The 25,265-nt window shown below is 47.3% G+C and overlaps 1 protein-coding gene across 3 annotated transcripts; it reads right to left on the reverse strand.

Annotated features, from left to right (window-relative positions):
- Nucleotides 1-7,359: 7,359 nt before the first annotated feature.
- Nucleotides 7,360-24,954, reverse strand: ELK4 (ETS transcription factor ELK4). Of its 3 annotated transcripts, none has more exons than XM_058669092.1 (5): nucleotides 24,632-24,954; nucleotides 16,374-16,589; nucleotides 11,929-12,807; nucleotides 11,056-11,172; nucleotides 7,360-9,252 (listed from the first exon to the last, which is right to left on the reverse strand). In XM_058669092.1, exons 2-5 carry the CDS (start codon nucleotides 16,578-16,580, stop codon nucleotides 9,154-9,156), a joined length of 1,302 nt encoding a protein of 433 aa, XP_058525075.1. In that variant the 5' UTR covers nucleotides 16,581-16,589; nucleotides 24,632-24,954; the 3' UTR covers nucleotides 7,360-9,153. The 3 variants fall into 3 exon arrangements, with proteins under 3 accessions (XP_058525075.1, XP_058525073.1, XP_058525074.1); XM_058669090.1 differs by lacking the exon at nucleotides 24,632-24,954 and adding an exon at nucleotides 18,160-18,592; XM_058669091.1 differs by lacking the exon at nucleotides 24,632-24,954 and adding an exon at nucleotides 18,195-18,216.
- Between the last annotated feature and the right edge of the window lie 311 nt (nucleotides 24,955-25,265).

Genomic DNA, 25,265 nt, shown 5'->3' on the forward strand with positions numbered 1-25,265 from the left:
ATGTTAATTTTTTTAAATAAAAGATTTCACCTGGTGAATAGTCTTTTCAGGCAGTCGTTTCTCCGAACCTTTTACGTTGACAACTATTTTGCAAGTTCTCTTTGCCACTCATGACAGTGTCATCTTCAAATATGTTAATGTATGAAACACAGCGAATAGCTCAGTGCAGGCTTTTTTAAACATACATGTATATATTTATATTCATATACATGTGTAAGAATTGCAATCTTTTTTTTTACTTTATTTTTTTACAATCTTGACATAATTAGGGTAAAAAGGTTCAAGCACTACAGGAAGATGGGTAAGACAATTAGTTCCATATTGTTTCCTTAATATAGCTGATGTAAAAGGAGATTTTAAGGCAGAAGCCCCACCCAGACTCCCACCCACCCCAGGTCCCAGATGTGGGGCATGCTCCGAGGGTCTTGCCCAAGTGGTTCTGATAATTCAACAGTTCTGAATTGTTGCCACTCTCACCACTCCAAGCACAATGTGGTTGTTGGAGATTCCACTGATCGACCTTGTCCATCATAGCGTCTCCGTTTGCCCAGTTTTTTCATTGCCAACATATAGCTGAGGTGGTTGGTTGACTTGTTCTGTCCTCTGTCATTTGATGGTTAGCGTTCTGAGTCCAAAAGCTCGATTGGGGGGATCCCCAAAGAAACTTTGTCTGAGGTGTTCCCAGACCAGATTCTTGTATGTACTAGCAAGAACGGGCCTAGCACAGTCCATCGCCCTGATCAGCTGGTGGTTTCAGTTGCTGGGTTGGTTCTGTTTCCATCCCTATCTTCCTCTGGAACCAATGGGTGTTTGCAATCCAGCCTGGTTCTGCTCAGCGCATACTCGGCCCTCACATAAACCAGGGGGAGCTGCAGCCTAGCTGGAGCAACCCACAATAAGGCCAACCAGGCCTGCCCCCTACCCTGGTTTGCCAGTATGTGTGGCAGACTAGTCCAGTCTGTCCCACATTCCCTTCTGCTCTCATACAAGTCAATGGGTATTAAAACCTTGTTCCATCTAACCAGCTCAACTATCCAGCCTTCACAGAAGTTGTTGGGTGTCTGTCTAGCCACCCCAGCCCCGTCCTAGTTTTTGTGCCCTCCCATGTGGGGTGGCAACCCAAGAGGGAGGAGCCCACTATTTCCCTCCCACTCCCAGATTATGAGTGCAGGTTTTAATAACCAACTCCCAGTGGGAGAATTTACTGTTTGCTTACCCCGGATGAAAACATGACCCCAAGGCTACTTCAAACAGATCAGAGAAGGAAATGAACGATCAAGTCAATAATCATTTTGTTAAAAACATTTATTTAAAAAAATACAATTGTCCATATCTAGCTGCACATTTATTAACATATCTGTATAATTTTGGACTTTATAGTAAACTTGATACAGTGCTTTCTTAAAGCTAGGCTGCATTATACAAAGCAAATTCCTGTAAGTTCTTCCATAAAAGTTTTTTTCTTAAAATATCATCTTTCTTAAAAGATGCATTTCACCATTATAGAATTTAACAAAACATCTGCATACCACTGGGGAGCGGGTGGGCAGCCTGCCACCGGCCTGCTTTCTGGAGCAGCCCTTGTCTCTGGAAATGCATTCAGCATCCACTGCACTATTTTCTTTTTAAAAATTCATTTTTTAAATTTTAATGTATCTTTATTTAAAAAACAGAGAGAGCAAGTGAGATCTTCTATTCCCTGGTTCCCTTTCTCAGTGCCTCCAACAGCCTGGTGGGACCAGGCTGAAGTCTGCAGCTGGAAACTCCAGGCAGGTCTCCCACGTTGGGGGCAGCGACTCAAATACTTGAGCCATCAGCTGCTGCCTCCCAGGCTGTCTCGACAGGCAGTTGACACAGCAAGCAGAGCCGGGGCTTGAACCTAGGCCCTCGGAGATGGGGTGGGCAACCGAGGGGACACTAAGTGATCTGCCAAATGCGCTCCCCCCCCCCCCCCGCTTCACCGGCAGAGGAGGACAGAGGAAAACCCTCCCAGTGCTAGGGCATCCTTCTTTGCACCGGTTGCAACCCTGTCAGGTTTCTTTGCCACAAACAGAATTCAAAACGGCAACAATCATCCTAACCGACCTTGCCACAACTTCCCTTTGTGTGTCAACAGGTGAGCCAAGCTGCTGGGGAGGAGACAGGCCGTCTCTCTCCAGCTGTATCAACACACGATTACCACTCAGAGGCATGTCTAGGACCAAGAAAATGTGGTTTTCTTTGAAGGGTTCCCTAAAAACAACTGAAATGAACGGCATTTGCTAGGGACACTTTAAATTACTAGTTCCTTTGGGTGGAAGGCACGGTGCAAAGCATGGACGTGGACAGTCACACAGAAGTCAGGGAAGCCAGCAAGTGGGGAAATACACAACAAAGAAAAGGGCTGGTGGGTACTGGGAGAGCACCCGAACAAGTTGGTACTGCCATGGCTCCCGAACCCGGCGCCCCATCTGAGCTGCACTGCAGCAGTCCCCAGGGATGCATGGGCTGATCCTTTGGCACCCCACCCCCGAGTCCACACATGGCCAGCGTCCCTGCACCCACCCACCGCTGCTGCTACAGCGCCTCTCTCAGGACAGCCTTCTGTACAGCTTGTCCAGCAGAGCTAATGGGAAATTTTTCAAAATGCAAAGGTGGACACCTTTTCTTTAAAAGTTCATTTTTCAACTGGTGAATAAAGGACATAATCCTAAGAAACTAATATTAATCAGTTTTGTTCACCTCAAACCCAAGTTAACCACGAGCAAAATGGCTGAGTTTCATCTTGAATCTTCCCTACCCACAAAAATAAACAAAACTACCACGATCTGAAAGTGAAGACAGGGGTGCTTGTGATTAGCAAAGACCCCAGGGCCAAGCCAAGCCAAGAGACTTCAAGAAATCAAAGGTTTGTATTCGTTCCTGTCCTTACCCATACACACACGCGCCAGCTAATGTCACTAATACTGAGTGGGGCAGTCATGAAATATGCTACCTTAACACAAACACTGATGGCAAGCCACACCCACCAAGGGCCACGCACTGCGAACACTACCCCAAAGCAAAACACTGAAACGTCTTAAGAAGTCGCCAAAACAACAGTAATTAAACAGCAACAACAAAAAAATTAAAGTTGGACACTTTACAAAATTAAGTGTTGTCTATCAACTGCAAATCATTACAAAAACCATACACTTCTACAAAACACAATAGTTAAAGCTTGTCAATTATTTTACAACATCCTAGACATAAGAGCACACCTTACAGAGCCTAGGCGAATGGCTCAGTAGGTAATCTGTTTATCTTGTCTGCAAACACTCTCCAGTTTCAGATAATCTGGATGAGAAATAAACCCGACTTCCCTGACCCTCAAGATCCTTACACTGAAATTAAACAAACAAAATAATCCTTAAGTGCTTCCAGTTATTAAAAAAACAGTGCTGATAATGGTGCCCAAGAAAGTGCCAAGTGATTTAATACCAGTATACATAGCATTTTCACCCCTGGATCTAAGCAGACAGATTGGAGCGATTCCCCTGGTGAGAACGCGGGGCTAGCCACAGGAGGCATGTGTGAGTGTGGCTCACAGCCTCAGAAGGGATGGAGCCGCAACGGGCCTTTATGAGACAGAAACAGGCACAGCAGAGGAGATGGTTCAGCCCCCGTGACTGATGAGATCAGGCCACAGTGCCAGAAAGCCCCCAGGCTCCCATCAAGTCGCTGTCAGGTCTCTGCATTTCAGAAATCCCACTTCTCACACAATCCTCCTGAGAGATTCACAACAATGGCCTAATGGATATTTTACATAAAAGTGAATGCAAATATACAAATTTTAAGAAAACATCCTTCCTTGCTCAATTATATGTGAATGTAAGAGAACAGGTTAAGATGATTTGGAGTACGTCACATATAAGCATGGTTCCTCTGTTAGCAAGCAGTTAGTCTTTCAGGCCTATGATTCTACTATTTTTTAAAAATGAAATGTACAAGGCATTAATCTCTAAAAAAAAATGGCAACTGCAAGGTGCAGCCACATTTTTCTTGGTTTCAGTATAAAATAGACTGGGATCCTTCCTGGTCCATAGGATAATACATGTTCCCTTTGAAAAACAGATTTATACACACAGTCCACACATCAGTGCTCATGTACACATGTATGAACTCAGAATACTTGGAAAGAAACAGTCTCGGCTCCATTGAAATATTTCAAAGCAAAATTTCAAGCCTCTTGCGACTTCCTGATGTGTATTGTATTCAAAAGGAGAGCATTATGAGCTCTCACAGGTGTGATTGTCTCCCACGTGGATTTCCATGTCATAGGTTTCACTTAAAACTAAGTTAATAAAGACCTGGATTTCCTGGTGTCTGCCAGAAACTTAGAGCCATACTCTCCCCCTCAGACAAACCCCACTGGATCTTTTCATAATGGCAAAGAAGCCAGCCTGGCAGCACCCTAGAAACCAATCATGGCAGCCAATCCATCTATCAGAGAAATAGCTTCCAGAAGCCAACAGCTTCAAACGGAGCACATCTACCACAAGCAACAGGTCAAAACACGACTTCCCCGGAAACAGGCTCCATCAAGGCCAAGCAATGAGATCAAGCGCCTTTTCTGTCTTGTTCAGCACGTCACTGCCCGCAAGGATTCCAGATGCTGAAATGGAAGCTCCAAGCTCAGGAAACAGAGTTCTGAAGATATGAGAGAGCATAACAGGGGCCCATGACCCAGGCGATGCTGGCGTAAAAATGGTAGCACAATACTTACCTGTTGACTCTAAACCAGGAAGAAAAATTAGCAAAACGAAACAAAACAAAACAAAACCAAAAAAACCACAACTTTCCATGGGACTCCTTCTCAGGTCAGAGGACATGCCGCTGACAGTCAATCCCAGCTATCTTCTCTATGATGGATTGAATAATTACCTACTCAGTCTGTTTTGGAAATACCATCACACCCTTGGCTGGCACGCTGGGTCATGAACAGCCTGTGGTTGTGCACAGAGACCCGCAGGCCCCTCCACACTTGTTTGTGCACCTAAGAATGCGAACTCAGCACACGTCTGTGAATACACAGAATGGACACCAAAAAAATGAAGTGATAAACAGAGCAGAGCTAGCAAGAAAAGTATTCCTTCTGAAGCTGAAGAGTTACTGGTGAAAAACTTAAAAAATGAACAAACGGGAACTACCTGAACAATAAAGCTACCTGAAATTTGCCTTGAAGTTAGTGGTAAAATACAAGGCGAAAGTTATGAGTCATAGCCAAAAGGTCATGGAAAATACTGACCAAGCAAAAAACAGCTGCACCAAAACAAACTTATCTCTAAACAATACTTAAGGATGTGGGCGGTGGCAGCTTGGTGGTGTTAGGGTGTTGGGGCAGCTCCTGCGATGGACAGAGCTGCAGCCGAAGCGAATGAAAGAGCAGACACACAAGAATAAACTCCCCACAGCTGGCTCCCTTCCCAGGTGCCTGAAGTGTGCAATGGGAGATCCTAAGCTGACATCTGGCACCAACGTGCCCTCGCCCTCATCCATGCCCTCACCCCCACCACAGGGGAAAAAATGAAGACATGGGCACCCCCAAACCAAAACAATCACTTTCTCCCCAGATGCTCCCCCTGCAGCAGCAACATCAAAGACATGCAGCTGCTGCACAGCTCGCCCAGGAACACGCACCTCACAGGACTGCTGCAGGAAGACAGCGGAGGAGGCAGAGAAACTCAATATGCACTGAAATAAATTTTTTTAAATAAAAAAAATATATTTGAGAGCCAGATTTCAAAATGAGAAAGAGAGAAAGGAGAGAGAGGGGAGAAAGAGCACTTCCATCTGCTAGTTCACCATCCAAATGCCTGTAATAGCCAGGGCTGGGTCAGCCTGAAGCCAGGAGCCAGGAAACTCCATCCGCGTTTCCCATGTGGGTGGCAGGAACTCTAGTACTTGGGTTATTTGCTGCTTCCCGGACATGACAGCAGGAAGCTTGGAAGTTGATGTGGGGCTTAATCCCAGGCCATCTGATATGGACGCAGGTGTCTCTAGTGGCAGCCTGGCCCACTGCTCCACAGTGCCCACCCTTCAACTTATCTTTTAACTCCATTTCCTGTGAATTTTTTTTGGAAGTTCTCATATTAATAACAAACTGCAAATATTTACTTTTATGCCACCCTTCATTTATTTACAAAACGTGAAGTTTGGAAACTTTACTGACCCAAGTGTGTGCTGAAGAAGACTGGAGACTGCTCGCTTCCCTCAGCGTCACTGGGTGTCTCAGACTGTGCTCTGTTCACTAGAAACCCAGAGTGACCTTCTAGAACTTTACCATCAACATCCTAGGAACTCTAGGATCAGGATAACACAGCGTGTGCTGCCTGAGTGGGGCAGGCGATACTGGCACCAGAATGCCAAGCCTCTGACACGGAGCACCCGGTCCTGCCTTTCTGGATTTCTAACATAGTATGTAAACCTTCACAGAATTTTTCCAGTTTAAAAAAAAAAATCCAGTACTCCATGTGGGCTCAAGTGCTAACCTTTCCCATTGACATTTGAAAAAACAAATTACGCTTAGTATTTCAATACATTTTGAAATGTGAGAGAAACTTACATTTTAATCTTAAGACTCTGGTTGACCTTGAGGGCCAGAGTCTTCAATTTAAACACACAACACCTGACACAACAGAAGTGCTGGGACAAACCATTTTAAACAAGGATTGCTGAAGTCAAAAACCAGCACAGGAACAAGACAAAGATGACTTTAGAAATACCATGAAGATCCACCTGCCAATGATACAACCGCAGTGGTTTCCTGACACAGGCGCCCAGCAACTGCCATCAACCCAAGGCTTTTCCAGGTCTCCTGGGTGCCAACCATCTTCTAGCTGCTGCTGAGTGGCCAGGGAAAGCCAGGGCATCTCAGAAAATGCTGGAAAATCCCTGGCAACCCACTCCTCTTTAACCTGAGCCACTGGTGCCCAATGGCGCTCCTCCCAGTGGTGACTACCAGCAAACACACATCTCTCCAGGGAAGACAGCTCAAGCTCAGGTGCTGAGAATGCTCTGGGTACTCAGAAGACTACGGAGCTGAGACTTTCCAGGAAGGAGGTAGTCTGCAAATAGAACTGTCTGCCTCAGACACCCAAGTGAAGGCTGTAAACTTTAAAAGGGCACGCGCACGCACGCACACACACACACACACACTCATCTCAAAAAAAGCAATCTTCATCAACTCCTAAGGCCTCATGCCTCTTGGGCATCAGCTGCGGGTTTACCGAAAGGACTCCCTAAATCTGGTTTCCAGGAGACTGCTTAGCCTGAGTGCTAATGGTGCCCTGCTTCAAGGCACCTCTGTGCTGAGACAGCTAATCAGCAAAGACATCATCTGTGAAAACAAACCAATGGCTTTTCTCCTTTAATTCAAAAAGATAAACACTTTTTTGTATTCAAATTTAAAACATCTAGTTACACCTACCTATCAATATTTACCTATCCAAAATACAAAATGCTAATCTAAAAAAATGTTTTTTTCCAAAGTGCTGTGAGAGCTCTAATTCCAAGCAGGCAAGCAAGCTAACTAATTCATTCAGTACAGGGAGAAAGTTTGGAGCGTCTGCTCTCCACCAGTCCTGACTGCCTCTCAACATTACTATTGCACATTTCAAGAACAGAACTTCGGGCTGATGACCACGCATGAGCAGTCACGGCAGCTCACTGAGTACTTCCCTCCTCTACTAGTGACCAAACCTGGAGACATCCCCAGCAGCGTGTCTACATGGCGCAACAATGAACTTGAAGTGAACACCGTGCAAGATGCTGGTTTGTACCAGTGTCATTTTAAGCCCTTAAGAACTGACTTATTCATTCTGTTTGGTTTGTGTGATTCAAGGGTGGGACTAAAAAGACTAATTTGATGGACAGGTCATGGTGGTGACAGGGTTTGATTTCCAAGCAAAATTTTCAAAAGACAACACTGAAATATTGCTATCAGTTCAGAGTGAGGCTCAACAAAGCTGTGTGCATCTGGCAAACTTCTAGTTGGGACGAGTCTACAACTGTGGTGGTGCAGAGAGGGCTACACCCGCCCTGCATCACAAGCCAACTCCAAGGCCACACTCTTCTCCAATTATTAACAAAACAGGGTTCACAAGAAATAAGCCAGCTTTACCCCCCTACTACCACCTCTTTAAAATGGCTACAGCCTTTAGCAACCTTACATTTCAAAGGAAAGATGACAAATATGCCACAGGAAAAGACAGCACGTCAGCAGAAAGGTGAGATTCCTTCACTCTGGGTATTTCTAACCAAGAAAAGCTCCACATGCTGCTTCAAATAAGGCAACTGGATCTGTCATTCTCAACACTTGAACACCCAAGTTCCTCTTTCAAAAAAGCCTCATTTCCTAGGGTGCATGCCATGCGGGCATCATCAGATCATTCTCAGAGAACAGGGAACCCTTCTGGGCTATGTATGGGGTCCCATGTTCTCACTGGATCTTCCAAAAACTGTCTTAAAACCCCAGGTTTAGAAATCTTTTGATACTGAAATACACTAGCTCCCTGCACTGCTGACAGGCCCAGGCTATAGTCTGCAGCTGGGAGACCCACCCTAAGTCAATGTAAACCAGTTGCCTTCCCCAGGTGTCAGCTGCTCATGGCGCATGGCACAGTGGGAGGAGATTCTTGGTGTGCCTTGAATGGAGGACTCAGGATGGCTCTTGCTTCCACTGCGCATGAGCAGCTCATCTGCAGTCATTCACCAGAGCCCGCTTAGTCTTAAAGATGCAGCCCATTTCATCTAACTGCTATTTCTTTAAATAACAGACTCTAAGTGTAATTTTTTCCTGTCCAGAGGTCCCAAGAGCCAGGAATGAGTAACTTTGTTCTTGATCGTTCCTGTAAAGCATAGCTGCTAAACTCCACTAAAGGTTACTTTAGCACAAAGCTCACAATATTTAAAAAGAAAATAAAAATGGAAGGGGGAGGTGGAGTCTGAGCTCCAATTAAGGCATTTTTATACATAGTCCTCTTGAGTTCTAGGCAAAGGGAATCCTACAAAGTGTCCCATGGGGAACGGTCTCTCGTCAGCACTGCCGAACACCAGCTGCTCACTTCAAAGGCAATCCTGCCGAGTGTCCCTCGGTTTCTTTGCTTTATGGTTCTCATTCCTTGAGTGCATAGACTATGTCTTCTGTAGGTCTGGGGAAAACGGGCCAGGCGTGGAGGGTCCATCCAGGCCAGGGAGAGTGAATGGCCCATGAGTATTCAGTACAGAAGGAAACTGAAAAAAGAAAATACGTTAGTGCCTTCATCATTCATCTCCACCTTCCCTCTCGTGTCCTTAGTCCTCCCTGAAGCAGAGCCTGACCACATGGTGCAGCACCCACATGGCAAACACAGTAACTGCTTGAGGGAAGAACAGCATGTCAGAGCACGAACCATTTGTCTTTTCCATTAAATATGAACGCCCTCCAAGTAGTAGCAACAAAAAGCAGGTGACAGCTCCCCCTCGGGCCCACAAGTACACAGGTTTACTTTGAAGCTCAAATAAAGGCTATTAAAAACTAAGCAGCAATGTGCACCACCTGGTGTAGCCAGCAATAAAGCAGATTATAAAGCCCTAAAAAGACAAAAAGAGCTACAGTGTGCCTGCCCTAGAAAACGCATCCCCAACCACTTATCCTGACCAAACCTACATGGCGAGTTGAGGTTGAAGCTTAAGGTCTCAGATCCTGCTAAGCCCTATCACCTGCAGACAAGAGGCAGTAAGAAATCCAAAAATGAAATATGGGCAATTCTCAGTACTCTTTCTCTTCAGTAACAGAATGAATTTTGTAACCAAACAACACACACACACACATAAAACAGAAAAGTTAAATTATAAAATTTAAGAAAATGTCTCACAGAGTCACCTGTACTAAGTGAATGATTCAACCACAAGAAAATCTACAAGTTACAAAGTCTATTTTTTAGGAACAAAATAATGACTAAATTCATTAGGAATAGCAAGACAACATGATACTCATTTGAAAACATATATACTTAAAATGTTCTCAAACATAAGTCCTGAATAAAGAGTAAATAGGAATATTTGATATACCATTAGTGAGACTTTATTGTTCTCAATCCCAAATAAGAGGCAGAAGCCTATTGCAGAGATTCTCTTCGTGTGTGTGTGTGTATGTGTGTGCGCGCGCACGCCTGTATAAGCAGGCAAGGCAAAACGCTTATGGGAAATTATTTTGGGAGCAGGAGATTGAAACAGCAGTTGTATAGGCACTTGAGGTGCCTATGTCCCATATTGGAGAGCCTGGTTCAACTCCTGGCCATTCCTCTTTCAATCCAGCTCTCTGCTAATGCATACCCTGCAAGGTAACAGTACTTGGGTTCCTCACACCCATGTGGAAGGCCTGGATTGAACTCCAGGTTCCTAATGTGTCTGACCCAGTCCTAGTTACTGTGGGTGTTTAGAAAGTAAACTGGTGAACAGAAGATAGCTTTGTCTCTGCTTTTCAAATAAAAATTAAGAACTTCCTAAGTAAGTCTTCTTACAAAAAAGATCTACTTTTGTGCAAAAACATTCTGAATGCCATGTAATTTTTTGAGAGATCCACTCCCACCTGCTAGTTTACTTCTCGAGTCTGGGTCTCTCCCACATGCTCAGCAAGGAAGGATGACTGGAGCCTGATGCTTCCTAGGGTGTGCGTCAACAAGCAGGTGGAACAGGGAGCAGAAGGCAGTCAAATCCAGACTCTGACCCAGCAACCCAAGCAGCACCCCACTGCATGCCAAAGGCTCCACCTATTTTTTTTAAGAGGCTTTACAGTGTTTTAAATGACAAATATATATACATAAGTGCAACATGTTCCACAGTATTAATTCTTGCTCTGATATAAATGCTGTTAACAGTGAATGAAAGGCAACCATCTGCTAATATTTACCTCAAGAGTGTGCTGGCAAAATTTCTCAAGAATATTAACTAAACTGAAAGTTTATAATGATGAAGCAATAGTGGGAGACTACCTTTTTGTCTTTCTTCATTTAACATGCTCCACTGACAAGAGACAATATCCGTGCCACTTACCTGAAAAAGTGTGTTAGCACCTTGCAACCTGGCTGGACTCAGGGGAGCAACGGGGCTGAGGGTGCTCCAGAAGTGGATACTGGACAGCAGCGGGCTCGGGGTCAGGAGGATGGGGGTCTGCAACACATGAAAAAAAACTCCACTCAATGACCTGGCATGAGTATGCCTTATCCTTTAACAGCACAAACAGCCTGATTCCAAATCCTGCTCTACTCTCCCCTCCATGTATCTCCAAGCCTGAAATTTTGTCACAATTAAAGCAAAAAAAGAAATAAACACAAATAAACAAATAAATAAAACCACCAAAAAACTCAGAAATTATGTTTACAACCAAAGAACATAAAGATCAAAATAACTACCTTTTCAGCCAACTTTTATATAGTATCTCCCAAACAGAACACCTAGCCAGAACCCAGATCCAGGAGGCCGGGCAGTAGCCTTGGCCTAGTGAGCAGATGGTCCGCAAGGGATTTCTGAGCCGTTGCCAGCAGGTTAATGGAGAGAGAGACTGCTCTGACTGCACAGGCTGCCCCTCAACATCACACCAGTCACGATCCACCAGCACCTTAGCACCTACTACTATCTGACTTGACACACCAACAAGCCTTCTGAGACTGTAAGGGGCAGGAGGGAACAGATCATTTTCTTTAGAAAAAGGTAGAAAAACTTTATTCAAAAGTCTTACAACCACGCTCCAACTCTTACTTGGGCAGTCCCAGTTGAGGTGAGGAACTGTGTCACTTTCACAGGGTCATATACCTTTCCAAGACAAATCTAAGTGACAGATAGTAAACCTGAAGGTACACATCCTGAATTTTAACCCAAATAAAGGTCTATAAAGGTGAAGAAATACAAACAATGAGAGAGAATTACCTGTGAGAAGAGAGCCGGTGTGAGAGACGCTGTAGGCAGAGAGGGACTTAGTATTCCCAGGGGACTCGGATCACTGCCCGTGATCACCAGGGTGGGTGCCAGTTCCAACCCTTTGGGTTTCTTGGACCTTGATGAATTGCTGGTTTTGTCCTTTTCTGGCAGAGCTGAATCCTGGTCTTTAGGCTCCAGCGACAAGTTTTCGGGAAGTGCCACAGGCTGAGAGGCAACTGAGTCAATATCTGTGTCGAGGTCTTCGTTGGAGCTCAGAGGGGGTGAAGGGGTGCTGCTGGGAGGCTCCTGCACGGCAGGGGAAAGGGCCAGGCCAGGTGCTGTGCTGGTGAACGTGGCCGGCACGCTGCACGCAGAGCTTGGAGCCTCCAGAAACGGCAGTTTGGGGGAAACCAGCGTCTCCAGTGTTTGCATGGTTTCCTCTGAAGATGGAGAAATATCTGGGCCGGCTGGCACGGCAGTGGCAGCCAGTTCACCCGGTGACTTTTTGGAAGGTGTTGTGACAAATTTGATTACAGATGCTGCTGGCTCCTGAGGAGACTTCTTCTCAGCCAGTTTCTCAGCTGGATTCTCAATCTTCATTGATTTGGAAAGTCTCTTAGTGCAGGAGTTCAAAGAGTTCAGAGTGAAGGATGAATACAGCCCAGAGTGAATGTAGTCATTGCGACTGGACGCCTTGGCAGCAGGCAGAGGGGGTTTCTCCTTCCCGCCACTCTCCGTGTCCTTGGAACCACTGTTGATGTCACTGAAGTTCAAAATCTCAGAATCTCTCTCAATCCTGCCCACTGTCATTGGATCCATCTTCAAAATCTCTGGATAAGAGACAAACTTGTATACAAACTTCTGACCATTCACTTTTTTGATGATGTTCTGTAGGTGAATAAAACAAGCACTCTTACACTTCTTTATACACATCCATGGCTCACGGCAAAGCTCCCTTCACGAGGTGTCCTATCTGACAGGTGGACACAGCTCCCAGTGTCAGAATCATCTGAATTCACTGAGCTACACCAAACATGCTCCCTACTATTCAGAGAAGTCAGGGCAGGAACATTGAAATTCCTTAACAATCCGCTGCACTGTTACGCAAAAGCAGATTGGAAGATTGGAAGGGCTTAACTATCTCAGTCAAGTATCTGTAATAAGCTGGAACTCACTGGACAGCTATCATCCAGTTCCAGACACAAGCCACACACATCCTAAGCAAGAAGAAAAAAAAAATTCGAGTATTACATCTGCTAAGTCTTCCACTTCATTCAAAAATTCCAGTTGTTAGGGCTGACACTGCTTGCGTCCCAGCTTGTAACACCCACATGCAACATCCAAAAGCTGGGATCCAATCCCACCTCTGCTCCCAACCCCATTAATGCACAAGCTGGGAGGTAGAGAGGCCTCAAGTACTTCACTTCCTGCCATGAACATGGCAGACCTGGATGGAACGCCTGGATCCTGCCTGCAGTCCACCCAAGACCTGGCTGTTGCAGACATGTGACGAGTGAATAAGCAAACAGAGCTCTCTGTCCCTGCCTACCAAATAAACTTTTTAATAATTCTTTTTAAAATCTAACTGCTTCCTGGGCCCGGCGGCATGACCTAGTGGCTAAAGTCCTCGCCTTGAAAGCCCCGGGATCCCATATGGGCGCCGGTTCTAATCCCGGCAGCTCCACTTCCCATCCAGCTCCCTGCTTGTGGCCTGGGAAAGCAGTCGAGGACGGCCCAATGCATTGGGACACTGCACCCGTGTGGGAGACCCGGAAGAGGTTCCAGGTTCCCGGCTTCGGATCGGCGCGCATCGGCCCGTTGCGGCTCACTTGGGGAGTGAATCATCGGACGGAAGATCTTCCTCGCTGTCTCTCCTCCTCTGTGTATATCTGGCTGTAATAAAATGAATAAATCTTTAAAAAAAAAATCTAACTGCTTCCTACTTCTTGTCATACTGGAAAGCTGGTAAGATTAACCATTTAAAAGGTAAAAGAGATCAAGATTTCGGTCTTCCATTTTAAGACTGTCATTTACAGCCATTTACTTTACTTCAGTGCCCAAGAGGCAGGAGCATGTTAAATGGTATAATCTTCACTAAGAAACTGATTCTATGTATTCTTTAAGGCTTGGTAATGAAAATTTTGTATGCTGAGGGCCAATCAGATATTTATTCCATCATTCAAACTCCATATGAAATGACCAATTTAAAAATTAACCTGCTTCCTGTTGAATTCTTGAGTTAATGAAGGGTTAAGCTTGTGATTACAAAAGTACTTTGATAGTATGTTATTAGGTAAATAAAAAATAAGGAAGGAGGAGGAGGAAAGATGAGCACTGGGCACATGGTACAAGTACCATGATGGTTTGCTTTTTTTTTTAATTTACTTAAGATCTACTTTATTGGAAAGTCAGATTTAGAGAGAGAAGGAGAGACAGAGACAAAGATCTTCCATCCGATGGTTCACTCCCCAAGTGGCCGCAACGGCCAGAGCTGAACTGATTCCAGCAGCATCTCCTGGGTCTCCCACGTGGGTGCAGGGTCCCATGGCTTTGGGCCATCCTCTACTGCTTTTCCAGACCACAAGCAGGGAGCTGGACGGCAAGTGGAGCAGCCTATGCGATGCTGCAGCAGGCAAGGCATGGATTTAGTCACTAGGTTACTGTGCCGGGCCCTATCATTATGTCTTTCAAAGCTTTATGGATGAAACATGTAAAATTTGTTCCTTTTCTGCAATTTTTTTTTAAATAAATGAAAACATCAGCCTGCTACAGATTTACTGTTTTTTGAGTCCTTGGCAGGGCTGGACCAAATGATTTCACCGGCCTAATGCTGACCACAGTCCAGACACGGCCCATCCCTACTAAGGTACTGATTCATAGTCCCTGATTAAGCTAGAACTAAAAGTTTTAATAAAGATATACAAATAATTGTACAAGAGCAAGGATATAGTGTAGTGGTTAAATCGCCACTTGGGACATTACTATCCCACACCAACCTGCCTAGTTTGAGTCCCAGCTCTATTTCCAGTTCTAGCTTTTTGCTACACTCAAGGAGGCAGTGGTGACGGCTAAAGCCACTCACACAAGACCAGAATGGAGTTTCTGGCTGCTTCCCAGCCCAGACTTAGTTGGGAATCTGTGAGACTGGGGGGTGAGCAGCAGGCGGAAGATCTCTGTCTCTACCTCCGTCTCTCTCATCCCCTATCCCTCTGCCTTCCAAATGGAATGCACAAAGATGGAAAGCAATTTCCTTTTCAAAATTTGTTTTTATTTATTAGCTAGAGAGAGAGAGAGAGAATATGTTCCCAATCACTAGCTCACTGCGCCAAATGTTGCAAAGCAGGGACTGGTTAAGGCTAAAGCCAGGAGCCAGACATTAATCCAGGGGACTGTGCCATGGCATAGCCTTCAGTGTCAGCATCCCATAGCTGCCAGTTTGAGTCACAGCTGCTCTATTTCTGCTCCATCTTCCTACTAGTGTGCTGGCAAAGCACTGGAAGATGGCTCCCACACCCACATGGGAAACCTAGAAGAGGCTCTTGGCTTCAGACCATCCCAGGGCCCACCCTTGTGAGATTTGGGGAGTCAATCAGCAGATGGAAGATCTCTCTTTTTTTTTTTAATATTTATTTTATTTTTATTACAAAGTCAGATATACAGAGAGGAGAGACAGAGAGGAAGATCTTCCATCCAATGATTCACTCCCCAAGTGAGCCACAATGGCTGGTGCTGCGCCAATCCGATGCCGGGAACCAGGAACCTCTTCCACGTCTCCCACATGGGTACAGGGTCCCAAAGCTTTGGGCCGTCCTCGACTGCTTTCCCAGGCCACAGGCAGGGAGCTGGATGGGAAGTGGAGCTGCCAGGATTAGAACAGGCGCCCATATGGGATCCCAGGGCTTTCAAGGCGAGGACTTTAGCTGCTAGGCCACCGCGCTGGGCCCGGAAGATCTCTTTCTCCTTCCCTCTCTCTTTCAAATAAAACACATACAAATTAAAAAAACAAAAACAAAAACAAAAACAAACAAACAAAAAAAAACAGGTCTCCCACCTAAGTGGCAGGGAGCATCAGCATCAGCAGGAAGCTAGTCAAAAGCCAGAGCTCCAACTTAGGATGTGTCCTAACCAGCAGCCAAAACCAGAGACGAACTGCCTCCTCCAGCACAACTCTTCAAGAAACTTATAAAACACACACACATTTATTTTATCCTTGAGATTTTCCAAATTTCTTTTCTTTCTAACACAACTGCAATTAGGAATAAAATACGTACACTCAGAATAGCTAACGGAGTAAGAGTTTGTAGAGCTGTAACTGGAACACTGATGCCTTGTATCCTAACTCCCAATGGCTGAAGCTCTAAAATAAACTGGAGTAAAAAAACAAACCACCTCAATAGGAAGGAGTTACTTCTTGAGGTCTGTCTGCATCTTAGCACCATCAGGATATGTATTACCTTTACATAGTAGTATCTGAGGGCCCGGCTGAGCTTGTCGTAATTCATGGTCAGCTTGTTCTTGCGGATCCCCCAGAGACGAGCCACCTCCTCCGCCTGTAGAAGCTTGAACTCCCCATCGTTGGATGTCCAGCAGATCACATCCTTATTCTGTGGATCCTGCAGGAGCTGGAGCAGGAACTGCCACAAGGTGACAGCACTGTCCATAGCAGTGGGCTGCAGGAACACAAACACACGTTCGATGATGTGAGCAACAGTACTAACGCCAACACTGTGTGTCCGGCACTGTGAGCACTCCCCGTCCACGCACTCGGGTCACCCACACAGCACTACTCCAGGGCATCCTCACTGTAGGGCAGAAACTGGGGATCCAGTCCTTGAACAAGTCTTACACACTGCTTAAGCAAATGCTGCTCAAGCAAAGTCACAGGCAACAAGGAAGACAAAATGACTTCCATGTGTTATAGGAGCAGTCTAGCAATTGCCAGTCACCACGCTGTTATTGTATCATAAAATCCCATTACTCAGGGGCTGGCACAGTGGTGTAGCAGGTAAAGCTAGCATCTGTGACACTGGCATCTCATACAAGTGCCAATTCAAGTCCCAACTGGTACCTTCCTGATACAGATTCCTGCTAATGGCCTGGGAAAGGCAGTGGAAGATGGTTTCAGTGGGGCCATCTGGGAAGTGCACTGGGTGAAGCTCCTGGCTTCAGCCTGGCCCAGCTCCAACCACTGCCACCATCTGAGTGGGAGTAAACCAGCACATGTAAAATCTGTCCTCACTCTCTGTGTAACTCTTTCAAATAATTCTTTAATAATAAAGACAAACAAATAAAAAAACCTTCAGCACCCAATTCTCTCAAAAAGTCATCATTTCAAGGCCAGCACTATGGTGTCAAAGGTGGAGTTGCCACCTACAATGCCAGCATCTACTATAAACACCAGTTGGCGTCTACTTGCTTTGCTTCCAGTCCAGCTCCCAGCTAACGTGCCTGGAGAAGCAGAGAAAAATGGTTCAAGTCCTTGTCCCCTGCCACCCACATGGGAGACCCACAAAAACACTTGGCTTTGGCTTGGCCCAGCCTGGCTGTGGTGGCTTTCCTCTAACTCTGCTTTTCTGTGGTGTGGTGTGGTGTGGCGTGGGGGTCACACAGTGTCGTGTGTTTGTGTGTGCATGTATGTCTGTTTGCTTCCTAGTTGCCCAGATAAGTAACCTACTTCAACCCTAACTGGTACTTTTCAGTTTCCTTTACCATAAATTTATACACAATTTGGCAGCACTAGATTCCAGGAAAATGGTTCCTGATTTCTTGACAAGTTCTGTCCGCCTTCTATCCTTAGGAATTCCTCTTGCCTACACTCCCCCTTTGATTATCAAGACAAAACTTGAGGGGCTAGCACTGTGGCATAGCAGGTTTAGCCTCTGTCTTTGGCATTGGCATCAACATCGGTGCTGGTTCATGTCCCAGCTGTTCCACTTCCAACCCAGCTCCCCGCTAACGGCCTGGGAAAGCAACAAAGGATGGCCCACGTGCTTGGGGCCCTGTACCCACATGGGAGACCCAAAGGAGGCCCCCAATTTCTGGCTTCAAACCAGTCCAGCTCTGGCTGTTGGTTACAGCCATTTGGGGAGTGAACTACTGGCTAGAACAACTCTCTGTCTCTCCTCTCTCTCTATAATTCTGTCTTTCAGAGCAATAACAACATACGAACTGCAGAAAAATCCTTGATTATCTGAAGTTTTATCATCTCCCTGTTTGGCCCAGAGTGTTTCAATTGCGGACCGGATGGTTATCTGCCGTGGGGGCTGGCCATGCACCATTCACCAGCATCCCTGGCTCTGTGGATTCCTCGAGGCCTGTTGCAACAATCAAATTCCACCAGCTGCCAACATTCCCCTGGGCTCCAATCAGCCAGGCAGATTTAGGCGGAGCAGCAAGGAAATGACATCACAAAGGTATTTTCCTCATAGAGCCTCAACTCATCTTTCAGCAGCAAGAATCCTTCCAGGCAGAAACCCTGGCCAAACAATGAGCCTGTCCTAGGAAGCCAGTGACTCAACACCTTCACTGGCACACAAACAACTCCTTCCTTTCTCCAGGAATGCAATCTCACTGGGCCACAGGAGTTCAAAAACAAATCAGACCAATGCCATTCAAACACTACCCACTCAGGTCAGTCAGACTACGTGACAACTTACAACTGCTATGCTGCAAACAATACTATCCAGTGAGAACACAATCCCCAACATGGAAGAAAACATTTTAAAAGCATGGATCTCAAAAGGAATTTCCATCCAAAATAAGGAAAGAACTTCAAAAAAATTTATTTACGTATTTGAAAGGCACAGTTATGGAGAGAAAGAGAATTTTCCATCCACTGGTTCACTCCCTAATGACAGCAATGGCTGGAGCTAGGCCAGTTCAAAACTAGGAGCTTCTTCAGGGTCTCCATGAGTGGGACAGGAGCCCAGGGTCTCAGGCCATCCTCTGCTGCTTTCCCAGGTACACCAGCAAGGAGCTTTATAGAGAGAGGAGCAACTGGATGGGATGCAGTGCTGTGGGCAGCAGCTTTACCTGCTTCACCATAGCACCACCAGCCCCCAAAGAACTCCTACAACAACAACAAATTAAAAATTGGCAAAGGATTTAAAAATATTTCTCTAAGTAAGAAAAATAAATAATTACTAAGTACTCAAAAAGGCTCAGTATCATTAGTGATTATGGAAATGAAAATCAAAACCACTTCAAGAAATCATCTTCAACTCACAAGGATGACTGCAGTCAGACAGACAAGTAACAAGTGTTGTCAAGGACATGGACAGATATAAAAATTCCACTCCTGGATATACACCCAAGAAAAATGAAAACATGCACTCACATAAACCTTTTTTTACATAAGATTTATTTGTTTGCTTATTTATTTATTTGATTTAAAGTCAATATTACAGAGAGACTGGGGGAGGGGAGGAGACAATCTTTCATCCACTGGTACACTCTCCAAATGGCTGCCAAAAGTCAGGGCTGGGCCAGGCCAAAGCCAAGAAGGAGCTTCTTCCAGGTCTTCCACGTAGTTACAGGGCCCAAGCACCTGGAGTATACTCTGCTGCTTTCACAGGCACATTAGCAGGGAGCTGGATCAGAAGCGGAGAAGCTGGGACTTGAACCAGTGCTGAATCAGTTTAACCCGTTGTGCTACAGCATGGCCCCCACCATCAATATTCACAGCAGAATTACTAATAACAAAGAAGAAATAACCAATGAGCGGACAAATCAAATGTGGTGCATGGAGTCACAAACAGGAATGAAGTACTGACACAACAGGGATGGACAGACCTTGCTAACACTACCTGAGTGAAAAACCAGTCACAAAAACAAAACCTAAAGCATGATTCCATTCATATGAAATATACAGAACAGGCAAATACAAACACAGAAAGAGACCACTGGCTGAGAACTGAGGGGAGGAATGAGGAATGACAACTGATGGACAGTTTCTTTTCATGATGTTGAAAATACATATTCTCAAAAATGTATTTATTGGACAGGCACAGAGAGAAAAGACAGAGAGTGCTCCCACCTGCTGGTTCATTCTCCAAATGCTGTCTGCAATGCCGGCATCTCATACGGGCACTGGTTCATGTCCTGGCTGTTCCTAATGGTCTGGCAAAAGCAGCAGCAGACAGGCCAAATGTTTGGGCCCCTGCCACCCATGTGGGACACCAAGCTGAAGCTCCTGGTTCCCAACTTCAGCCTGGCCCACGATGGCTGCTGTAGCCCTCTGGGAAATGAAGCAGCAAGTAGAAGATCTGTCTCTTTTTCTCTATCTTCCATCTCTTGGTCACTCTTTCACAACAATCTATCAATCTTTCAACATAAACAAACATGTTCAAAATAAACCCTAATACAACCAATATCAGAAAACCTAGGCCAGGAAGACTAATTCCAACAGAAAACACATAGGTGTGGGGTCATTCAGGGTCATCCACACCTGCTCCACAAAGAGCAGCAACAAGGGACAGCAGCAGAAATACTCAGGTCCCGGACACTTTCCTGAGACTCAAAATGCTCTCCAGGATACTTCCGGGATGCCACCTGCACAGAACTGACACCAAACATTAGGAAGTGAGATGACAAACAGTGGGAGATGGGTCCCCCAAACAGGGAAATGCAGGCCTTGAATCCAAGCCTCTTTCAAGGGTAGGACAAAAGCTTTCACTTCACCAGCTCAGTGTCAAGAGGAGGGATGCACTGCACACTCTGACAATAACCCACACAGTATCTCCTTAATGCCAAACAGCCACACCTGCTAGAAAAGTTACAGTCTCATTAAAGCTACGATAAAATATTTATGTATTTGAAAGGCAGAGAGCAAGAGAGAAGGCAATCTTCCATGCACTGATCCACTCCCCATATGCTGGCAATGGCTGGGCTCCTCACTTCATCTGGGTCTTTTACGTAAGGAACACAGACTCAAATACTTGGACCTGTGGTGAGGTAGGCAGCTTAGTTCAGGGTCATGAGCTTGGAAGTCACTCCCCCACCACCTAGGTGTTCCCTCCTGCCCATCTGTGACTCACCTCACCTGAGAGGGGGCAGTATTGAGTGTAACCACTCCCCTCACAAGCCCCTATGACACGGAGGGGCTCTCTCTTGGTTGTGTGCTCCCACTGCCCTGGCACTGTCTCTTGGCCTCCCCAGTACCTCTGAGAACAGGTATTCCCTGAGCATGGCCCCTATTTATTCTTATTAGAAAGTCAGAGAGAAGGAGAGACAGAGAGGAAGATCTTCCATCCGATGATTCACTCCCCAAGTGAGCCGCAACGGCTGGTGCTACAGTGTTGCATCGACCTGAAGCCAGGAGCCAGGAATCTCCACCAGGTCTCCCACATAGGTGCAGGATCCCAAGGCTTTGGGCCGTCCTAGACTGCGTTCCCAGGCCACAAGCAGGGAGCTGGATGGGAAGTGGAGCTGTCAGGATTAAAACTGGCGCCCATATGGGATCCCAGCACATTTTGGGCGAGGGCTTTAGCCGCTAAGCCACCGCGCTGGGCACCAACAGCAGATTTTTAAAGATTTATTTTTATTACAAAGTCAGATATACAGAGGGGAGGAGAGACAGAGAGGAGGATCCTTCGTCCGATGATTCACTCCCCAAGTGAGCCGCAACGGGCCAGTGCTGCACTGATCTGATGCTGGGAACCAGGAACTTCCTCCAGGTCTCCCACACAGGTGCAGGGTCCCAATGCATTGGGCCGTCCTCGACTGCTTTCCCAGGCCACAGGCAGGGAGCTGGATGGGAAGTGGAGCCACCGGGATTAGAACCGAACAGCAGGTTTTTAAATCTCTATTACGTATGGTGACAACACTGTGGATGTGCTGTCACTTTTCTGAGTTCATCACACACCTGTACTCTACACAGCTTTCCACCTTATTTTTAGAGTGCCAGTGTGGGTGTAGCAGCAAAGCTGCCACTTGAGATACCTACACCATACATCAGAGTCCCTGGGTTCAAATCCAAGCTATGCTCTTGATTCCAGCCTCCTGTTAACATGCACCATGGGAGGCAGCAGACGATGGCTCAAATAGTGAGGTCCTTGCCGCACAGGTAGTCCTGGACTGAAATCCAGGTCTCAGCTTTAGCCTGGACCAGCCCTGGCTGTTGAGGTCATCTGGAAAGTGACCCAGCAGAATGGAGATACATATTCTTTCTCTACCTTTCAAAAACATTTTTGAAGTTTTATGTATTTACGCAACTTACCTGAAAGCCACTTAGAGTTTCCCTCTGCTGTTCACTTCCTAATGGCCACAACAAACAGGGCCTATCCAGGTCTCCCACGTGGGTGCAGTGACCCAAGTACTTATGCCATCTTCTGCTGCCTTCCCAGATGCATTAGCAGAAAGCTGGGTTGGAAGTACAGTAGCCCACCACTCTAACTGGTGCCCATATGGTGTGCCCGCATTGCAGATGGTAGCGTAACCAGTTAGGCCACAATGTTGGCTCCCCAACTTAATTGAATTACTTGCTAGTCTAAGCTACACTGCTTCCCAGTAAACATTAGCTTAACTCCAGAAGTCAATGTCCACATGCCCACACACGACCTCCCCACACAGAATTGCTTTCAGGGTAGGGGTATGAATGTGGGGGTGAGACATGACGAAGAAGGGAGACGGAAGCCAGGCACACAGCCAGAACCTCTAGCTTACTACGAACGTGGTGCTTGGGATTCCACCAAGTTTGGAAAGCTTTCAAAACCCAGTTTCTGAAGTGCTCACACCTGTCACGAGGATACAGCTGAAGCCCTCCAGGTTGAGGATGGCGAAGCTCTGCAGAGTCAGAACTCAGATTTCTCCAGTGAGAATGCAGGGATTACCCTGAGCAAAGCAACGGTGTCCCCAGGGAGAGCCAGGCTTGCCCTCCACCCTCCCCTTGGCTCACCGGTGGGCCACCAGCTCTGACAGACGGGTCCTTTAGGGTACTGCCTACCGCTGTCACTAATGTGGGAGCCTCCTGTGTGCAGCTTGGTTGTTGACAGTAGAAGAAAGACGGGGCTGTGGCTTTGGATGGAAGCACTGGCATTTTTTATTTATTTTTTTTTTTTGAGAAACACATATAAAGGACATCTTCTGTGGGTTCTTTAAAGGAATATCTGATTAATTCAATTTTGATAACAGGTTATTCTTTGTACTGAAAAACAAATGATCTTTGGGGTCTGTAAGTGATGTATTTAATTTCAGTTCCTAAAAGTGTGATGTTAACTATCAACTTTCATGATTTCCCCAACCATAAAAAGAGGACTGAGGGGGGAAAATTTTTCAGAAAAGAGTAAAAACATTACAAAGGTGAAATGACTTTTCTAATATGAAGATTTTCAATTCCTGTTACTTGTTAGAGGGCAAATATTTTATTCTTCCTTCTTACAGTTCCACAATTACCATTTTAAATGTTTTTTTTTTCTTAAACATAACAAGGCATGAAAACAGCAGATTCAAATAAAGGAATTTGTCTTTTGAGGAGTTAAATTCGAAGTTATAACGATCCCATCTCTGCCCTTCAAAGAGCAGATTCAGTCCCTGGGCCACACTAAAATAACTTACTGGGGCAAGGAAGACGTGATTAAGCGAACTCTTTCCCCCTAAACATGTTTATAATACACACAGACCAGTTGCTGTGGAGACCCACAACCCAGCTATTTTTTCAGACAGTAGCTAAGTCCCAAAAAACAAGTAAGTTTCCAAATTCTTCCGTGAGACGCTTGAATAAAACAAAACCAAAGTATACAGTACAGCAAGCCCTAGATCGGAGTTCAAAGTCATCAGCGCTCAGTGGACCCAGGGCAGCTAAGCAGTACAAAGCTACGCTCGCTCCATCACAAAGTAACTGGCAGGGTCTCCCCAGGAACTTAAGCGACTCAGGTAGTCTGAACATCTCCCTAAAACCAAAGAAAAGAGATGGGGGGGGCACTGCACCCTAATCAAAACACCGTGGCCAGTCCTAACGGCCATCAGAGGGGTGAGAAGCCAGCCCCAGGCCCCCTACTCACAGGCTCCCAACTCCACAAACGCCAACTGTGCCAGTCCGAACAACCTCAGTCAACCATGCCTTTTTCTTCCTGCGGAGCGCAAAGGCTGTTCCACCCCAACTCCATCCCCCTACCACCCCAAAGATGTTTGCAGCCCTCAGATGTCTTCCCAGGAACGCCAGCAGGCACCAGCCTCGCGGCAGCAGCTCCACCACGAGTGGAAAATGAGGGAGGGCGGGGAGTGCAGTGGAGAGGGGGGAGACCGGCCCCGGAGAGCAGCAGAAAAAAGAAATGAAACTCGACACCGGATGAACAGCACGGCCCGAGGACAGGAAGAAAACACCAGCGACCGTGTGCCCCAGAGGAGATCAAAGTCCGCGGGGCGGCGGCCTTGGTAGGCGCGGAACGGCCGCACTTTCATTTTCCAACTTCCTGTCCCTAAACAAAGTCTGCCTGGCTCCCTTCCTCCCCACCCACGCGCGCGCGCATACACTCACACATACACACACACGGTCTGCCTGGTTACCTTCCTACCCACACACGCCGCTGCCACCCTTTACCCCCAAAAGATCAAATAAGGGGCGCGGCGGGCGGGGCGCTCGGTGTCCACCTGCGCGCGGCGGGGCGTGGGCGGTCCCCAGGGTGTCCGCTGCGCCCCCCGCTCCTCTCCGGTTGCGCCGCGAGCTCCCCACGGCCCCGGGCGCCGCCAGACCCCGACGGGGCGCGCCGCTCACCGAGGCCGCGCGCTGGGTCCGGGTCGGTCACCGCCTCCAACTCGGTGCTTCTCTCCTCCCGCCGCCGCCGCCTCCTCCTCACGCCGGGAACCCGAGGGCTGCGCGGCAGCCGCTGCGAGCCTCGCGCCGGAGCCGGGGCAGGCGGCGGCAGCAGCGGCCGAGCCGAGCCCGCCGGGTGCCCACAGCCGCCCGCATCTCCCGCCGCCGCACGGCCGCCCGCGGCTCCGCCCTGCCCGCCCCCGCACGCGGCAGCAGCAGCGGCGGCGGTTGCGGTGGTGGCGGCGGCAGCGGCGCAGGCCGTTGGGCCGCTAACCGCAGGGCGCGCGCTCGGGCCGTCCCTCGCCCTCGTCCGGCCTCGCCTGTCGCGCCGCGGCCACCGCCGCCGCCGCCGCCGTTCTCGAGCCCACTGGGGGCGCCCGGGCCCCTCCCCGAGGCCGCCGTCCCCGCCGCGCGTCACTTCCGGGGGTGTGGAGGGCGGGACCCGACCCCGAGGGGCGCAGCGAGGCTCGGCCCCGCCAGCTCCAGCTGAAGGGGGTTCGGGAGAGGACCCCCGCTGGAGGACCCCCTCCCCCACTGGCCACTCGCTGCCGCCCTCGGCTGTGTGGCGGTTCGTCGGTCACCCATCCGGCCAGCA

Source organism: Ochotona princeps, chromosome 10 (genome assembly GCF_030435755.1).
Source record: "Ochotona princeps isolate mOchPri1 chromosome 10, mOchPri1.hap1, whole genome shotgun sequence".
Lineage (NCBI taxonomy): Eukaryota > Metazoa > Chordata > Mammalia > Lagomorpha > Ochotonidae > Ochotona > Ochotona princeps.

Bases quoted from the DNA above. Each gene is read 5' to 3' on its own strand.
- ELK4 (XM_058669090.1), bottom strand. From the start codon at position 18,207: ATGCTGGTGAATGGTGCATGGCCAGCCCCCACGGCAGATAACCATCCG. The intron at 11,173-11,928 runs GTAATTCTCTCT...CATGTGTTGCAG, and splicing joins CACCGGCTCTCTTCTCACAG to ACCCCCATCCTCCTGACCCC. The intron at 9,253-11,055 runs GTAAGTGGCACG...TTCTTTTTTCAG, and splicing joins GTGCTAACACACTTTTTCAG to TTTCCTTCTGTACTGAATAC.